General features: G+C 34.8%; 1 protein-coding gene across 3 annotated transcripts in view; it reads left to right on the top strand.

Moving 5' to 3' along the window:
• Positions 1-16,256, top strand: part of SPATS2L (spermatogenesis associated serine rich 2 like) — a 222,937-nt gene extending 206,681 nt beyond the window's left edge. For all 3 annotated transcript variants that reach the window (XM_051985915.1, XM_051985917.1, XM_051985916.1), the window contains exons 8-12: positions 2,038-2,096; positions 8,251-8,360; positions 9,869-9,971; positions 13,539-13,756; positions 15,370-16,256. In XM_051985915.1, coding sequence (XP_051841875.1) covers positions 2,038-2,096; positions 8,251-8,360; positions 9,869-9,971; positions 13,539-13,756; positions 15,370-15,765 — 886 coding nt within the window. In that variant the 3' untranslated portion in view covers positions 15,766-16,256. The remainder of the gene's footprint in view (positions 1-2,037; positions 2,097-8,250; positions 8,361-9,868; positions 9,972-13,538; positions 13,757-15,369) is intronic.
• The last annotated feature ends 3,652 nt before the right edge of the window (positions 16,257-19,908 follow it).

Genomic DNA, 19,908 nt, shown 5'->3' with positions numbered 1-19,908 from the left:
TGATGCTATAAGGTTTCTTTGCAATAGGCTCGTCTTTTTAGGGCTTATCAGTTCCTAGCACTCCACTGACTCAGCAAAATCATACCTTCTTACCCAAGAGCTTTGAAAACAGTTATCTGTGTGTATAGCTCTTGGATTGCAAAAACTTTTAAAGCTGTTCAAGGTCTGTTGAATTTTCTAGAGGACTGGAAAAGTGTAATTTAACACCAAGTTCCATGACTTCATTTGCTTCCTCAAGTGTGCATAAAACATATCAACACTTCCCTAACTAATGCCATCTTGTACTCTACTGATAACAGGCAATGGGTCACATATCACATCATCAACTATAACATGATTTGCAATACTATCAAGAGACTGTGCTTGGGTAGGAAGTAGATTGCCCATTTTGGAGTCAAGTATCAATGTACAAGAGTTTATTAAGCTCTATGCATCAGGAATTGCCCTGGTATTAGAAATAAAAACAAAAATGAAAGTATCTTGCCCTCAGAGGGTTCACATTATATCTGTGAAGATCCAAATTTAAATCATTTCTCTGACACTTCTTAGCTGCTAATTCTTAGCATGGCTAATTCTCTCAGCCTCAGGGCCCTCATATGTAAAGTAAAAATAATAATACCTATTGTAACTACTTCACAGGTTAGGTATGATACTCCAGTAGAAAGTATATCCAAAATGCATTACAGACTTTAAAATGATATATAAATATAAGTTACTAGGATCTTAGGACAATAGTTCTAAAGCTAGAATGGAACTTAGAAGGCATCCAGTCCAATCCCTTCATTTTACAGATGAGGAAACAGAACCAGAGAAGTTTAATATATTCCCCAAGTCATCAGAAAGTAAGTGGCAGAGCTCAGGTGTGATGCAAAACCAGAACTCTTGCCCACTGTACTTTTGTCATTTTCATCATCATCATCATCAAATGAATAAATATTATTAATAACTAGGCAATCTTAGATGTGACTATCTCAAGGCAACCATGTATATCTAAAATGGATAGAGTCAGTGTTTTCTTGTGAGATAGATAAGCATAGTATTAACATGTTAACATTGTTCTCCATATTGTTCTTTTGGTCACAGCAATGATTGTATCTAGTCCACCATGTTTTTACATTAAGCTGTGCTATATTTCTGAGTAATTGATGGCATCCTATAGTTGTCATGCAAGGTATCGACTAGCTTTTAACAGCTCTCCAGGAGAATTCATCACAATTCATATTAATTCTGGGACTTCTTAAGTGGAAACAGCTTCCAAAACAGCATTTCCAAGTCACTTGCTGCAACGCCCCTACAGATGTCTTCATTCTCCAGGTGGTTCATGTTTAGTTTTCCCTATCAATCAGTTATCATTCTCAATGACTCCCAACCATGCTTTCGTGATATCCCACAGAGGCACCAATTACTGCAATGAGCTCTGCAAAATTCTCAAGAGAAAATTAATTTGAATTGACTTTAATTTTCAAAAGTAAATAGGTCATGTAGCACTTGTTTCAGAAAAATGAAATATCACCAAATCAGACCTTAGAAAGCTGCAATGTGAAGAAAGTTGAGGATTCATTAAGTGACTTAGATGATCTGGAAGCCAGGTACCAAGGTATCAGTTGTATTTTTAATAAAAACCAGATTTTCAATGGGTGCAATTATTCATCTTTGTATCTTCCACCCTTAACACACAATGCCTTATGTGTATAGTATGTGATCAATAAATTCCTATTGAATTAAGTTCTGGTAGTATTGATAAAATAAATATCATTTAGAGCTTACCTTCTTTCATTGGAGCAAGTAAAATAGTGTGATAACCTAACACAAGCATTTGTAATAGCTTTTTTGTTAATCCTTAAATTTTCTTTAAAAACATATTTCTCTTTCACTCATTGTTTATCAAATTGTTTCTTTCCCTCAGAGTAACATAAGCTTCTTGAGGGCATGGAATTTTCCCTTTTTGATCCCAGGAGCAAGTACAATGCCTAGCAATACTAGCTGATTAAAAATGTTTGGTCAGTCTTTCATTAATGATTTGTCTTTTTCTTTCAGCATCATTGACAAAGAAGTTTCATTAATGGCAGAAATGGATAAAGTTAAAGAAGAAGCAAGTAAGTAATGGATGAGTACCTAATGTGGACTTTTGGGTTAGGAAGGCAGATGGGGAATTTCTAGATTGAATTACAGTGGTCCTTCTTACTCCAAACAAAGCAAGGTGGCAGATCATGAGAAAGTGCCAATAGAATTGTAAATGTTTTTTCTTCACCGGTTCTGATGACATGTAGGAGGCATGTTAGCATGGTTTCACAGCTTCTGTAGTTATGACACGGTTGCATTTTCATGGAACATCATCTTTCTTCAGTAAAAGTGGATGAGCACAGTTTTTGCATTTCTCAGCCTTGGCTTGTTTTCCTCATCACTTTCATAACCTTTCAGAAAGAGTGGTAACAGTGGATTTTACTGTATATAGTCTCTGGCAATGCTTTCTCATCACAATGCTAGGGCAATATCACATCATTTTCTCAGAGGAAAAAAAAAGCCCTCGGGTTCTTTTCTGACTTTCTTTTCTTCCCCATGCATTCATATCAGAAGCCAAAAAGTATTGAAGTTTGAAGGATTTCTGAAGAGTATTTCTCTCCTAGAATGGTTTGGGACTATGAACACAGTCCATTCTCACATAATTGAAGCAGTTATATCAACTGAATCCATCCTCCATGCGTATAACAGAACATCAAATTGATCTTTCCCTTTTTCCGAATTCCTGCTTCACTACTATATGTGGAGTGAATAGACAGTATCTTGAAATCGCCTGGATATTATCTTCAAATTGTTCTCCAGTTGTTTCATGCATCTTGTTTCCTCTGCTTCTTCAGAAAAGAGATTGTATCTTCCCACACAGTACCTAGCATAGTGTTGAGCATAGGCTCATATGCAGAGAAGTAAAAAGGCTGGGATTTTCCCAGAGAAAACAAATACTGGTGTGGAAATTCCATCATGATCCTTCTATAAAATCCTTAATCATAGGATCTGAGAATCGTAGGTAGAACCTTAGAGTCCACCCCCTCATTTTTCAGATGATGAAACTGAGGTCCAAAGGAATTAAGTCACAAGCTTAAGATTGCTTAGGTAGTAATTGTCAGAAGTGAAATGTGATCTAATATACTTTCCATTACACCATTCTGCCATTTTTAGGAAGTTGTCTGGAACACATAGAGAAGGGATTTGCTCAGAGTCATATAGTAAATAAGTACCAGGTGTAAGATCTGAACCCACATTTTACTAACTTCAAGCTAAACTCTCTATCCACTGTACCACACCGATTCTATATATTGAGCATTCTTCTGGCTTATTTTTTGATGTCAAAAATTTTATCCCATGGAAACTTTCTGCTCATGCAGATAAGCAATTTGTAGCCTGGGGTATAGAGAGCTTAAGTGACTAGTTTTTGATCATAAAAGTAGTATGAGTCTTTAGGAGGACTTTAACTAGGTTCCTGATTCCAAAATCTTTTGTTTCCCTCTTCCTTTCCCTAAAACTGTTTTCTGTTTTGCCTGCCAAAAAAAAAAAAAAAAAGAAGAAGAAGAAGATGAAGAAGAAGCAAATACCCTTTCAAGGGGAGTCATTCTCAATATATTGAATGTAGGTTAAAAAAAAAAAGAGAAAATCTCAACTCAAGAAATATCATAACAAAGTTTCTCTAGTATTTCTGGTAATTAACTTCCCTAAAAGAGATCTAAAATAATTTATCTTTATAAGAAATCCTGAATCAATATGGTTCATTTTATAAACAACAAACATTAACTGTCTATTAATACATATCACATACTATTAGACACTAATCATAAAAAGAAAAAAACAAAACAGAATAGTCCTTGATCTCAAAAAGTGTACATTATCAAAGAAAACAAGAGTGCCACATAAATATAAACAAAGTAAATTTCAGGCACAGAATTGGAGGATATACGAGCACTTTGGGAGATAAGAAAAGGCTTCATATAATAGGTGGTATTTGAGTTATTTTGAAATTAACTAGGGATTTTAAAAGGTGGAAGTGAAGGTGATACATTGAAAAAAATACAGTACTGAGAAAAGGAAATACTCAATTCATGTCCCAATTCTGAAATTGACTAGTTGTATGACTATGGACAATAATCTGGACCTATTTTCTCATCTGTAACATAAGGAAGTTGAACTCAATGATTTCTAAATGAATTTTCACCTCTTGAAGTCTATGATTCTTGTATTCCAGTGTATTCCTAAAATTCTAAGGGACTTTATTTATCCAACAGAGAAAATACATTTCAGCACTCTAGAGACGTTTAAAAAATGTAAGTAATAATATAATATTAATATATCAGGTCCTGAATACAATAATGGATAAGGTTTCTCATTCAATAGTTCCTCTCTTTCATATTTCTGGGGAGAAAATGATAGTTTCAAAACTTCCTTATAATTCTATTTATACTGATATGATCAAATGAAACTCAGATTCAGTCCTGAATCTTGACTGATGTCTTTGAGGTGATAATACTGGCCCCAAAAGAAGTACTGCTTTAGATCTGAAGTTTTAAGGCTTTTTCATAATGAATATCTTTGAAATGTTAATGTAGAATATATGTAAAATGCTTCCAAAGACTTGCTGATGCATGTCTTCATGTCTTCATTTACATGCACATTTACATTAACTTGAGAGTGGAAGGAATTGGCTGGAAACTCTGCACCTGCAATCTTATTTTGGGGCCCATTCATGTATTTTTGCATGGAGTCTTTGGTTTTTGACTGTCACTGTGGTGGATGCTAAAGTCTTACTGTCTCAAAAAAAAGAGCAATGATATCTAATTGTCAGTTACCCCAAAATCACATATTAAAAAAAGTCAGAAAGCATTACTAGTTCTCTTTGGGATCACTTTGGGATTTTGGGAATCACTGACAATGCTTGGATTAAGAATGTTTCACTTGTAAATCAAGCTTCATGACCCTGAATGAGCTGTTTTAATTTCTCTAGGTCTCAGTTTCCTCATCTGGAAAGTGAGGAAAATGGACTAGATATACTCTGTTGCGCTTTACAGTTAATACTTTATGTTTTTATTATTCTAGCAGTATACCTAGTTTCATCTTGAATATTCAGGACCATCTCTTTCCTCTTCTATGATTCTGAAAGCCTATCAGTTAATCTTATTATGCTTTCTATTTCGCAAAAATTGCTTCAAAACTATTTGACAATATAATATGCCTTCTGGGTCTCTGGACTTCCAATCCTACATTTTTCAAGTTGAATTGGTAAGAGAATTTTGGATCCCAGACACTTTTCTTTTTAAATTTTAAAATTTGTATTGATAGCTTTTGTTTTTTTTTATTTATTTTTATTTATGAACATATCCCTTCCAGTTACTACATAGTGAATTATTCTTTGTGATAAAGAAGAGAAAGATGGGGGGAAGGGAGAAGCAGTTCAGCAAAATATTGACCAATTCTTAAAATGTATGTAATTTGCTGTCTTTCACTTCTACAAAATCTTCCACAGTTCTTCACCTCTACAAAAGAAAAAGGGAGCTGAATTTTCTCAATATTTTCATCAACCAATACATGGCATTCATTTGTCCATAGGATTGTAGGTTTAGAGCTGAAGAGAAATTAGAGGCCACCTATCCAATCCTCTCATTTCATAGACCTCAGGAAACTGGCATAAGATAATGAAATTTGTCAAAGATGACAGACCTAGTAAGCATTATCATCAGGATTTGAACCCAAGTCCTTTGACTTGATGCTCTTCTCTCCACTTACATAGTTGTAGTTCATGTAAATAATTGTTTTGCCCTTCCTGTATCAGTTCATATTACCCCCCCCCCGCCCGCCTGCCCCCCATGCTTCTCTGAATACTGTACTTCAAATCCATCTTCTCTCATGATTCAGTAATATTCCATGACATTTATGTATCAATTTATGGGCATCTATTTTATCTCTAGTTCTTTTCCACCATAAAAGTGCTGCTATTGAGCACCAGTCCTGAAATGTATGGCGAGAAATAGGCCTGTTAGGATTTGGATTACTAGGCAGACTCCCAATAAGGATCCAAATTTTCATCAGGCAGAAATGTTAGAAGGTGCAGGGAGGTCAATCAATGAGTAGTTAATGATTTTTATCAGTGGGTGCGTATCTATCCACTGTACCACAATGATTCCATATATTGAGCATTCTTCTGGCTTCGTTTTTGAAAGAGGACCTGAGTACTTCATTCTTGAAGAGAACACTTAACACTTCCTGGCTGTGTGACCCTGGGCAAGTCACTTAACCCCAATTGCCTCAGCAAAAAAAAAAAGTAGTGTTATGAATACATATACATATGTGCACACATATACATACACATGTAAACCTTTCTTTCCATTTAAGTTCTTTTTGAGATATATGCGTAATCATTGCTTTGATCTCTGAGTGAAAGGAATTGGGGCATTTTAGAAAAAAGTTTTTTTTTAGCATAATTCCAAATTGTTTTCCAGAGTCACTAATCTCAAGAACTTTCAAGTGATCATTTTGGTTAAAAACAACAAAATACCACACCCAAAAATAACTATCACTTTCCTCTAATTCCATCCTGGTAATAATCCAATCACCCCAAACATCATCCTTTCTCACATCTTTCATATAAATGTCTACCACTGCCACCACCCCCACTCTTACCATCCCCATAACCAAAGGGAAAAGTACAAAAAAATTTGAATATTTTAGCAGGTTTCTACATATTCTGAGAGGCTGTACAGCACAGATCAATCCCTCCTTGGATATATGCTTTGGTAAATCAGGGGAGGGAGGGTAAGTAATCAAAAAGGAATTATAGCAGCCCGACATTCAATTGGGCTACATGATTTATGGTTTGATTATTTTATTAATATCACAACATCACTATCACTGTTAAGTTTTATGAAAAGATATGTCTATCACAGTCTAATGATATGGTATATGGTATAGTAAGGCATTTTAACTCCTTATTCATTCTTTTCTTTGTTTCATGCAGGTATTTAAATGCCTCTTTTTGATAGTTTCTATTTTAAGCTCTCTTATAATCAGATATCATGTTATTTGATCCTGTAGTCCTAGGGGTAAACCTAAGAATTTAAAATGATTGACTGTACATACATTCTCATTTATATATTTTCTTATGATAGTGTTTGTCTAATTGAAAGGGGCCCAATGATTGTAGAACTTAAATGAGATATGAAAGTTTGTTAAAAGATAATATTGAAAATGCAGTCTTACAGTATGTGTTTTTATTCACTGTTTTATGGGCTCTAATGTATTTTAGGAACTGTCACAATTCACATGAAATGCCTGTGGGCTACTAAGTCTATTTGGATCTGGAATTTAGCTGACAGATGCATGAAAATATAGAGGCTAAGAACTCCCTAGTGTCTTCTCCACATGTGCAGATGCTGAAGAATACTCTTCTTGGACCATTCCAGTTCAAGTTGGCATTGACTTACTCTAGCAAATGTGCCTTTTGGGACATTTACGATACAGACATGAAATGCTTAGATTTGGAATTTGACTCCTTCTGTAGAATGGAAGCATATCATCAGCAGAGGCGTCTGGGAATCTTTTAGATCCCTCAAAGTACTTGGTATCACGTCAAATATGGGTGTGTGACTCAAATAGCAGTTAATTGTCCTAAGTGAATCTGGATTGATAAAATATAGAATATACCCATCAATCAATTCTATTTTATTATTTGATGTTTCATTTATTTTAATACGTATCATGAATACCAGATATTTTCTAGGTATTTTTCAGAATATAGAACAAAATATTTTCTTCTTCACAGTGAATTCCTATGCATCACACAGTGATCTAGATTTACATGAAATTTAAAGTTGCTTTTAAACAATTTGCAATTTTTCACAATCTCTATTTTAAGATATTTGTTTCTCTTTTTAAAAATATTTGTTTTCTCATTTGAAATTTGAGATCTTCAAAAAAGATTAGGTGAAATGCCTTTTTGGATTTTTGACAGAAAATGGAGAAGGTAAAAAGGTAGGGAGGAAAATTGTTAATTAAGAAGAAGAGGAGGAATAGTTTGTGAGAATAAAACATAGGGAAGTTTATATAGCAATCAATAATAGTTTGCATAGGGAACCAGCTTTAGTGATCAGATCAGAAAACAGCATGAATATGTATTCAAAAGTCAATATAAAAAAGGAAAATTGATTTTAAAATATGTCCTTTGATGTTTAAATTTCTGCTCTTAATATATTATTTTTCCTTCTTTGGCAGTGGAAATTCTGACTGCTCGTCAGAAAAAAGCTGAAGAATTAAAGAGACTTACTGATCTATCCAGTCAGATGGCTGAGGCGCAGCTGGCTGAACTTCGGGCGGAAATTAAGGTAAGTTTTGAAATGTCAAAGCCTGAATGCTGAGCCTGAGATAAGATCACCATTATTTTTGTTTTGCACTCATAGTGTTTTTCTTCTAAGAATTTGACATAATATGCTAGGTTGAAATGGAGACTAGAGATGAGTAAAAGTCACTAAATAACAGTATTTAAGTATAAGAAAGTATGGAAGGATTTATTATCATAAAGGAGAAGGAATAAACTTTTTGTTATATTTACTGAGAACATGACCAGAGGAAGTGGGCTAGTAGAGGGGTATGTGTTTGTCTGTGTGTGTGTTATTGTAGCAAAAGAGATGGTGACAGAAACAGAACTTTTTATGACTGAGAATTTTAAATTCAAATGTTTGAACAGAGCAAGGGTTGGTGTAGAAGGGTTTGGTTTTTTTTTTAATAGCTTTTCATTTTCAAAATATATGCAAAAGAGAGTTTTCAACATTCACCCTTGCAAAACTTTGTGTTTCAGATTTCTTTTCTTTCCCCAATCCATCCCCTAGAAAACAAGCAGTCCATTGTGTGCTAAACATGTGCAATTCTAGTATATTCACGTGTATTCTATAAATACATTATTAATACATTACCCAGCCCCATGTCCAAAATACTTTCTTAAAATAGGAAAACAGTCTAAACATCTTGGAGTCAATGTTGTTCAAATCTCAGACGCAAGTTTTAAATCCCAGCTCTGACTCGGCAATTTTGACCAAATAATCTAATTTGTGTACATCTTAATGTTGTCATCTTAAAAATGATGGAATCAAATGAACTGAGGTCCCATCTAGTCCTAAATCTCTGATCCTCCTTTCTACCTTACCTCTGCTTATGCTTCCCCCCTCTCCATCCAAAAAATCTCCAGAGTAGTCTTCTAGTGACTGAAGGAGTACAGGATTGGAATAAGCTCAAGCAAGGCAGATGAGTTGCCATCTTCAGAAGAGCTCATCTCTGCTTAGTTTATCATAATCCTAGTTTGAGAGGAGACTCTGAGAGGAATAAGAAAGTAATAGTTTTCTTCCTCCTTCTTTGAATAGGAGAGTCAGGACCTACTCACATAAGGTCATTTGGGGAGCATCAGACAGAGAACATCACCAAAAACATATCACCTAGAGCCTGTAAAAATTCTTGAAAGTCTTCTGTTAGAGAGTCATCCCACAGAGTGCAGAAAGCTTTCAGAACTTCCAGAATTCCTAATTAAAATGCACATTCTCCTATAATGGGTAGTAACACCATAGGATCAGCTGATCTCAGCTGAGGGTAGAACATCATAAAATGCTAGTTAGGGACCAGGAGTTCAAGAAGGAACTGAAAGCATAAGGAATAAGGTCGGGGCAGGGGACAGGGGAAATTCAAGGAAATTCAAAATTAATGTTTTTGTGGCATTTTATTACAAATGAGTTAGAGCTGATTAATCATTGATGACTTGACTATTCCTGTATTTAGAGACACTGATGAATATTTTCACTAACTTTTTTTTTTTACTTTAATGTCTAATTGTCCTTCTCTTAAGCACTTTGTCAGTGAACGCAAATATGATGAAGAACTAGGAAGATCTGCCAGGTTCTCCTGTGACATCGAACAGCTAAAGACCCAAATCATGCTCTGTGGAGAAAGTGAGTCTTGTACACTTTATGAGTTCTGTGAACATATTTTATGATTTTCAATTATCTATAACATGCACAGTCCTCTTCCTATCAACTCTAAAACATAGATCAGTATTTTAATCATCCTTTTATCAAATTGTAATTGGTGGTAGGGAATATTTGTATATGATTATCTATGTATAAAGAAACTTACATGCTAGGTACTCATTTAATTCAGACCATCCTCTAAATGCAAAATAAAATAGATTTAAGAGTATTTCTATAGGAGTCTCTTAAGGTAAGTGAAACACACAATCACATTTGGTCTCAAACATTCCTAACATACATGGTGTTAAATGATAAAGTAAAAATTACATAGAAGAAGATGAAGTCAGGAGGAGCAGCTGCTGGACCTGATCATGTACTTACAGAAGAAATCAATCCTGAAGGGATCAGTTTTTTAAATTCCCACAAAAGGGAGGAAAAATCATGGACTGTTGCCCCCAAAAAGGTGACTGAAAAGACATTAGCAACTACTAAGTGTTGTGTCTATTTTCTCACCCTTGTGAATTCAATCTGTATAAGAGTGTTCTACATACATATTGATGACATATGAAAAGGGAAAAGAGAAATTTTTGGTTTCCCATTGCATGCTACATCTTCAGTCACTGGATTGACATATACATATATACATACATACATACATACACATATATATATAATATACAAGATCTGAATGAATTTATTGTTTGTAGATTTTATATCTGTTCACTAGAGAATACAACTAATCTTTTTTTTCACAAGATGTCTCCTATGCATATATTACACACCTACAATATTTCTTGATAGATGTAACAACAACACACATAACTGTTCAACAGGCCTCTGATATTCAGAAATATCAAGTGAGGCATAAAATATTCTGCACAAACACCAAATAGAAAAGGGATACTCTATAATTGGTAAGATCCTTTAGATGCTCCTATTTGTAACTTACAATGGGCTGACTGTTTTAAGCCCCAGAATACTTATTGGGATGTGCCACAAATACTCAGAAGGAATCAGCCTGATAAAGCACATAGGAGAAATTAAGTGGAAGAAAAATGCGTGTTGCCCAGATCATGTCATGCAGTTAGATAAGTAGTTCAAGGAGTTAATCCATCTGGAAATACCTGGAAATATACTGAAGATAGATGAGTTGGGCCCATAATTGAATAACATGAAGAAAGCTAGCTGGACCACATTTTGGAAATTGAGTATTCTAGGCTGCGCGTGTGTACACACACATACTTACACACGGTCTTTTAAGCACAAACATTTACTTGGTGATAGTAAATGGCTATCAAAAATGATTGCCACAGCGTCCAGAGAACTAAACTGCTGCTGATCCATTAGACAATAGAGAAAAAAACATGGTCAGTTTATATAGAGTTATCATGTTACCAACAATGATTTGTGTGCTAGAAATGATATAAAATATTTTCAAAATGTATAATCAAGAAAAGCTGATCCTGTAATATAGCAGGAGTAAGGAAGAACTACCTACATAGCAGGGGATCTTGACTTGGGGTCTGTGAACCTGCTTCATATGTATGTATATGTGCACATATGTATTATACTATCATATATATATATACACACACATATATATATATTTATAAACATCTGTGTATATATAAAAAAAATCCATGTATTTTGATAACTTACTTAAATTTTTCCTTTAAATCCTATGTATTTTATTTTCTACATTTAAAATCATTATTCTAAGCAAGAGTTCTGAGGTTTCTGAAGCCAGATTGCCAAAAGGGTTCATGATACCTACTCTAGAAGAGCACATGGTAGATAATAGCTAAACTATTCTTCTGACTTAAAACAGCTGTGATTCTACATTAGCCTTCCTAAATCTGATAATAGTCACTTGTGTTTTAAAGTGTTCCAGCTGCTATCTGTTCAGTGTGTCCTTGAGCTTAGAGTCTACTCTTTTCTTTGGTCAAAGGCAAAGTACAACTTCATGGTTGTAAATAAAGACTTCATTACAGATAATTAGCCTATTTTATCCCCCATTAAACCTTAACTTGACCTAACAGTCAAACTTCATACACTACTTTCCCAATTTCAAGCCACTTTCCAGTTGGAAATGGGGGAACGAACAATACAGTAGATCAAAGACAGCAGAAGGAGGGAAAAGGGAAAGCCAATGGCCTGGAAGATCTACAAACTAGTAGATTTAAACCTGGATAACAGAATTGATCGCACCTTCAAGAGGTTATCTTTTCTTTACACTCTCAATTTCTTTCAGAAGAAATCTGCCCAGCCTCTCCATTCTCTTCCTGGCTTTTTTTCTTGAAAGGGAGAGCAAAGGGTATAATTTCTAATAGAAAGCCTGACGGACTGTCGTAGTTTCTGCCTGGGCTTTCTGGACAAAAACAAAGTGAATGCTCAGTGACTGTCTTCAACCTTCCGAATCTCCAGAGATGATTCACAGCTCTGCCTGAGGCATGGTCTTCATTCCAGTGCCATCTAGCGGGGAGATACATACCTTTGCCAAGTAGTCAAGACAAGAAGCAACCCTCAGTGGATTGTTCCTTTCTTTCCTCAGAACTAATGAGAGAAAGCCCAGCAATCGCAGACTAACAATGGGGTTGTAAAGCTCTTACATTGTACATAACACGGACTGCTAAGAAATGCCGATTTTAGAAAGAAGCAAAGAAAAGTAACCAACATGGAATGGAATAATTAGCGCAGCCCATGAATTTTTGTTGGTGGTATTTCCAGCCCCCAGGATTCAATCCAAATTGGTGATTATCAGTCCCATGGGAAAATCCGAAGTCATGCCATTCCTCATTGAAATCAAGAGAAGAGCTCTCTTCTAAGAATGAAAGAGAAAGCTGGTATCTTAGGGTGTAGTAAAAAATATCCAGCATAGTTAATAAAAACTCAAGTGAATTCTGAATTGTAAAGTCCTGCTTTTCTTTTTTTTTTTTTTTTTTCCCTTGAGGCAACTGGGTTTAAATGACTTGGCCAGGATCACATAGCTAGGATGTATTAAGTGTCAGATCACATTTGAACTCAGGCCCTACTGACTTAAGGGCTGGTACTCTATCCACTGTGCCACCTAGCTGCCAAGTCCTGTTTTTCTTGCTCTCTTTTCTAGGACCTATAATAAAAGTCATCATCTGTCAGAAAAGTTACATTTTGGAAAAACAACAGGAACTACAAGTATTAGTTGTCTAGTAACTTAACTCCAAAGAGTGTACCAGCTTAGTTTCTATTCTACTTAAGTGACCTTTGGAATCACCTGTGGTTACTGGTCAGAAGCTTTATTGTGAGAAGTACATAAAAAAGGGATTCTCTTTAATAAAGTGCCAGATAACACAGCATTAATAAATACAGAACATATTAGAAATACTGATCAGTCTGAACTTTAGCATCTAGAAAGGGAAGGGGTGCTGAAGGTTGAAAATGAACCTATCAACTGACAAGTTTCCTCATCTACAAAATAAGCAAGGAAAATATATAATTCACTGGTGAGTTATTGAGGTACCAATGTTAATTTCACACCCTCTAACACTGTTATTTGTTGTTGTCATTTTTCAGTTTCACATCCAAAAAACAATTATTCCTCAAGAACACCCTGTAGCTCTCTGCTGCCTGTGGTGACTTCACACACCGCCACATCTGGAAAACAGAACACCTATAACCGAAAACCACCAAGTCATAAGACCTCTGACAACAAAGCAGCTATCACTAAAATGCCAAGTAATCTTCCAAATACCAATGAAACCTCTCCCCAAGTCATACCAGCTACTAAACAGGTAAGGCAAATCTAGTCAAGGTCAGTGGTAGTGTTCAGTCATATCTGGCTCTTCATGCCTCAATTTGGGATTTTCTTGGCAAAGATACTGGAATGGTTTGCCATTTCCTTCTCCAGCTCACTTCACAGAGGAGGAAACAGAGGCATACAAGGTTAAGTGACTGAGAGTCACATGGCCAGAATGTATCTGAGGTCAGATTTGAACTCAGCTCTTCCAAACATTAGGTCTAGCATTCTAACTACTATTGCTGTATCAAGGTCATGAGGGACTGCAAGTTTTCTAGTATCATCTAGTCATTTACCTAACATCCAGTGGACTAGCTCATTTTTTTTCTAGTTGTAGGAGGAGAAGAGACCATTAAGACACTTAAATTCTATCTCTCCCTGCCTCTTTAACTCACCCTTTAAATAATATGACCAATTCCCATTATTCCGGTCTCCTTGAAGTTTCATGCTTTTGGATTACCATCATGAGAAAATATGTTACATAGAATATAGAACCCTATATTCGAAAGTTCTAACTTTACATGTGTTTTGACAAAGAGTGATGGTGAGCAGAGAAAATATGCATAGAGTTGAAAAAAAACTACTAGTAAAGAATCCATTCAAATATATTTTAATTAATTCCCAGTTACCACCTTTTTTTTTTTTTTTTTTTTGCTGAGGCAACTGAGGTTAAGTGACTTGCCCAGGGTCACACAATTAGGAATTGTTAAGTGTCTGAGGTCAAATTTGAACTCAGGTCTTTCTGACTTCAAGGCTGGTGCTCTATCTACTGTGACACCTCACTGTCTGTCCCTACCATCATAATTTATTTCCAATAACTTTTTCATAGATGAAAGTGGTTTGTGCAAATCCAGAATGAGAGTTAGAACTAGGACTACATGAACCTTATTTTATTTTACTGTATGTCTAGTTTATAGATAAGCCGTATCTGTTTTTCCTTTTGTTGGATATGAATTTTCAAAGAGGATCACATGTTAAAACAGCATGAGCTGTTCATATGATTACTTTTTCACTATATAAGCAAATGGTCACCCCTTCCCCATACCTTTCCAACACAACATAGAAGCCTTAAATACTGGTTCTAAGGGGCTGTTTTCTTAACTTTCCTACTGTTCCTCTAATGCATCCTTAAAAGATGTGTCTCTTACTTTCACAGAATATTAAATGTAATTAATTAATCAAGTTCAGTCAAAAGAATCTTTCTTATAGCTGCATAACATGGTATCTCTTACATCTGCTAAAATGACTTTTTAGTGCACCTAGAATTACAGAATCTTATTAACACTGAAAACAGTTCCTTTTTTTCTTAAATTTTTTTTACAAGTTTTAAACCAGCATAATGACCTGGAACATTTCATTTATTCATTTCAATTGATACAAATCTTTATTTAAATGTCTGATTTGTGCTTTAAATACAGCTAAAAGAAGTTTTATCCTTTGAGATCCAAGATTTTGTAAGCTGTCATATTCTTCTGGGGGTGGGAGGGAAACATGTTGACTTAGAGACATCATAACTAATAATATTCCTGGTTTGGGTTTTTCCCTGCAGTCTTAAAGCTAACACAAAGTCAAAACTGTCTAACAGCTAATTGTTTTCCTTCTTGGTAGAATGGCCCTTCTAATCAGAGACGAAGATTTAATCCACAGTATCATAACAACAGGCTGAATGGGGCTGCCAAGTCACAAGGCAACATTAATGAAGCAGATTATCCCATAAAGGGCAATCCAAGACATGATCATAGAAGACAACAGCACAATAACTTCCGGCCAAAAAATAAGGGCATCACCAAAAACCAAGAGTCACCCATGGCAACCAAGGCCCCTGAAAACCAGGCTCATTCAGAAAAGCCCAGGCGAAAGCAGCATGCAGTAGATACCCCTGAGGCCAGGCCTTTCCGTGGGAGTGTTGCTAGGGTTACTCAGTGTAATCTCTGTCCCACAAGAATTGAAGTATCAGCAGATGCTGCAGTTCTCTCTGTGCCAGCTGTGACTTTGGTGGCCTAAACTATCATTCCTAAAAAAAGAGAAAAGCAGCTTTCACCCAGTTTTGGTTCCCTGCCCAAGGTGCTGATCTAATTGCTGCCAAGAGAGTTGATCAGAGTATGCAAATCCTATATCGTCAAGACATCTTCTCTTGATAATTTGTACCCATTCTAATAATCAGCTATAGCTTGCTTCATACCTTTCATGGCTTTGCTTGATGCGTTGAAGCTTCTTTTCATCAAGACATTGCATTTTAGCCAAGCAGTATTTACTCATTCATTAGACGAATCAAGATGTAAACTAAAGATCAAATGCCCAGTAGCAACTTTATTATGTCGTAGCAGTTGTATCAGTCTGTTGGTTGTTTTTAGAGAAGTTAATGTTGCAAAACAAATCCTGAAGATCAGGCAAAAGTGATCTATGATATGCGCTTTTGTAGAATTGAACATCTGGTGTTTTCTGAAAAATTATATACATATATTGCTTTATTAAAATTGCTACATTTGACATTTGCTTGGGTCTTATGTGGATATTCTTAGTTCGAGCTTAATTTTTATTGAATGCACTATATACATTGTGCTTTTTCGGCAATCTATTAATCATTTGAGACACCACACAGTTACATATGATATTGTTTGGGTAAGTACACTTAGTTTCTGCAAAATAAACTCCTCTTTCATGTATACCAGGATAATTTCACACATAGAAATACATCTCTATGCATATTATCTTGGCCACCCTACCAGGTATGAAGAGGGGAAGCTGATCTAAGCTCAATGATTTATTGATTTCTGTAGTCTTAACAAACCTAATTAATTAAGTTCATTTAATTAGACCTTCCTCTCATTATTCCCCAACTCTGACTGCTGTTTGTGATACTGCTTCAGTTAGGCTTCAGTGCATCAGAGGACTTACTGGTCAGCTCCCTTGCACAATTGCTAGCTTTCAGTTCCTAGTGTTCTACAAGTGTTTTAGCACCCCAAATTCACCAGCTCTCTTCACAGAATCATCCTGCATTGAGTACAGCATCAGTATCCTTGCTTTGCCAAGCACAAGATGTTTGTTCTCTCTAGTAAGTTTTGAGAAGTCTCTGGGACACCCATGCAATTAAAAGAAATTAAAATGTCAGAACACACTCAAGGAATGAAGAATTGGTTCTTCAAACATAGAAGAAAAACAGCTAGCACTTCAATTGGTGTTTTCCCATATTAACTTCCAGACTCATGTTTACAGGTTGCAATGTATACCAGTGTTCTTTGCCAACACCTTAAGTGCCACTGTTTCTTAGATTAAAAGCAAAAGCTGACTCATAACAATAATAAAATACACAGATACACACATACAAATGTGTATATGGGTATGCACACACATATATAGAGGAGAGATATTGAAAAGTAGCAAGATTTATTACATTTATTCTAAGATATGATTTCTTAATCAATAGCTTGTAAATATTTGCTAATTTGTTTATAGTCAATAATTTAATGCAAAAGTTAATTAAAATGTCATTAAATGACATCAACTAGTAAAAATAATATGATTCTGGGAGCCTCTGCATTGTATTAGAAACTTTCATCCACAAAAATCAGTTTAAGGATTGCTTACATTTTTTTTTTCTAGTTCACTAAGGGTTAAAAATTCCTTCCAAAAATACCTATGAAGATAAAAAAAATACATATTAAATACCTTTTGTAAGCTGAATACTATCTTAGGCATTTGAAAATAATAATCAGCTAGAATGCTGGACTTTAAAAGTTGGGAAGACTTCTAAATCCAAATCCTGACTGACTTTTACTAACCATATGACCATAGAGGCAAGTCATTCAACACCTTTGTCTCAATTATTTCCTCAGACATAAAATGGTGATAATAATAAAATGGTGATAATGAAAAAGAATTATCGTGAAGATCAAATTCTTGCCAAATGCTTTGCAAAGTTTTAAGCTATTATTATTACAATGACATTTTAAATTTTGTATAATTTGTGTTATATTACCTTCATCCTTATAACAAGTCTGAAATGAAAGTGCTTTATTACCTTCATTTTACATATGGAAACTGAGGCAGACAAATTAAATGACTTGCCTAGGATCAGATGCCTTGTAATTATATGAGGCAGGATTAATATCCAATTCATCCTGATTCCAAGACTAGCACTGAACTGATCAGCTGCCTAGATTTAAAATTTACATAAAATGTGATCCTTGTTTGATGGAATTTGTGGTCTAGAAGAATCAAATAACCAGTACTAATTGCTAAAATATGCAATATTACATAATAAGTGCATGTGAGAGTTACAAAACAAAGTGTAGTTTGAGATCTGGAACAGAGGAACAGGAAAAACTGAAACTGAAACCTTCAAAATATTATAATTCCCCTGCAATTTAACAGATTTTTTTTTTTAATCCCAACTACACCTGTGAAATTTAGGGGTCTTTTGAACTTCAAGTTAGTTTTAAAGTGAAATTACAATGAATTGGAGAATCAAAATTTTCACTCATGTTCCTGTTAAGCCAAAGCCTGAAAACCTCAATACACTAAGTTTCAACAAACTAATTAAATATTCACTGACTGCCCTTAGAAGACAATAGTGTAGAGAAGAAAATGCAAATAAATCCAAGAATATATGTAAATGATTCTGTTTACATGTCAATTACCCCTGCTAATATCAGCAGAAAAAAAAAAAAAACATTTGTCCATGAGGTGCCCGTAGATAAGATCCAATGAGATTAAGTGAAAGCTACCAAATAAGAGAATAAAAGTAATCAAACATCTTGACCAGGATGTCTCATTTGTGTGATTCTTGACTACAAAAGTTTAGGGTTGATCTAAGTAAAATCATGAGAAGTCAAAAGTGGGCACCTGGGCAGCTTTTTTACCTAGATCATGGATCATCAAGGGTAACAGCCAGGATTCATCAATAAAATATTGTAAAAACAATTAACAAAAATTTTAAAACTTTAATAATTTAACAATTCTACTGAATAGAATGCTGGTTACAGTCCCATTCGTATGCTGCTAATGCTAGAATGTTAAATTGTTTGTATGATTTGTGAAGATAATTTTTTTTTCCTTTTACACTTGTTTCCAAAGCAACATGGAGCTTTAAAAAGTCATATATGGCTCAAGAGTAGCAGATTTTATATCTCATTGCTTAATTTTGGTATTAAGGGCATATACCTAAGAACTATGATAGCAAACATAAAAGGAAAATAGTGTTAAATAGAGGTAAACCAAAATTAAAATATTCTACAAGGGAAAATACAATTTCACAAACAGTAAGCACCCTCTTCCTATTTGTAATACACTTAACTAAGTGCTGGGGAAAGAGGAATAAGATGTGACATAAGACAGATATGACTAAGACAAAATCCCTGTTCTGATGGAGCTTCCAGTCTTAACTACAGTCTACATAAACGAAGACTTAAATTCGTAAACTATTAACCCTCACTTGTTGCTTCACCAATAGGTTGAAATTACTCACATTTTAACATTATAAGGACATTTCCCCATCTTCTTTCTCAAGCTACTTATCTCACTGACACACTAAAGACGTGAGGAACTCACAGATCTTAGTTATGGTCTTAGATCATTCTACTGAAGCAGCACTCCAGATAACGGCTCTTTTGAGAGGACTCCTGGAATTATTTTTTCCTGAGAAAACCCTTCACATAAATTTTATTACAACTTATTTTTAAAAAAATAAATTAGTTCTTTCACAACATATTTTCATCATATTTTTTTGAAAAATTCATTTTCATGAGCAATTCATGATTTGTAATTTGGATTGTAAGCACTAATCATTATTAAAACATAGGAATATTCTTTTTATGTGGTAAAATAGTACTCCAAAGAAAGTAAATTTTAATATCAAGTGAATTTCAAAAGAGAAAATGCCACCATTTGACTGGCTTATCATATAATCACTGGAGAGGGGCTGTGGCTTTAAAGATCCTCTAGAACAACCTCTTGGGAATAATTAAGTGAAATGAAACAAATTAGTTTGAGAGAGCAAGTACATACATTTCTGCAATAAATTTTATTTCATTGTAGATGATTACTACACTAAACAAAATCAGTACTACTGTACATGATTTCCACAGAAAATTAGGACACAAAAATCACTTCTTGGTAACAGAATATATACATTAATGTTTTTCAAGC

This window comes from Antechinus flavipes, chromosome 3 (assembly GCF_016432865.1).
Source record: "Antechinus flavipes isolate AdamAnt ecotype Samford, QLD, Australia chromosome 3, AdamAnt_v2, whole genome shotgun sequence".
Classification (NCBI taxonomy): Eukaryota; Metazoa; Chordata; class Mammalia; order Dasyuromorphia; family Dasyuridae; genus Antechinus; species Antechinus flavipes.
This window is presented reverse-complemented; position numbering and strand designations above follow the sequence as displayed.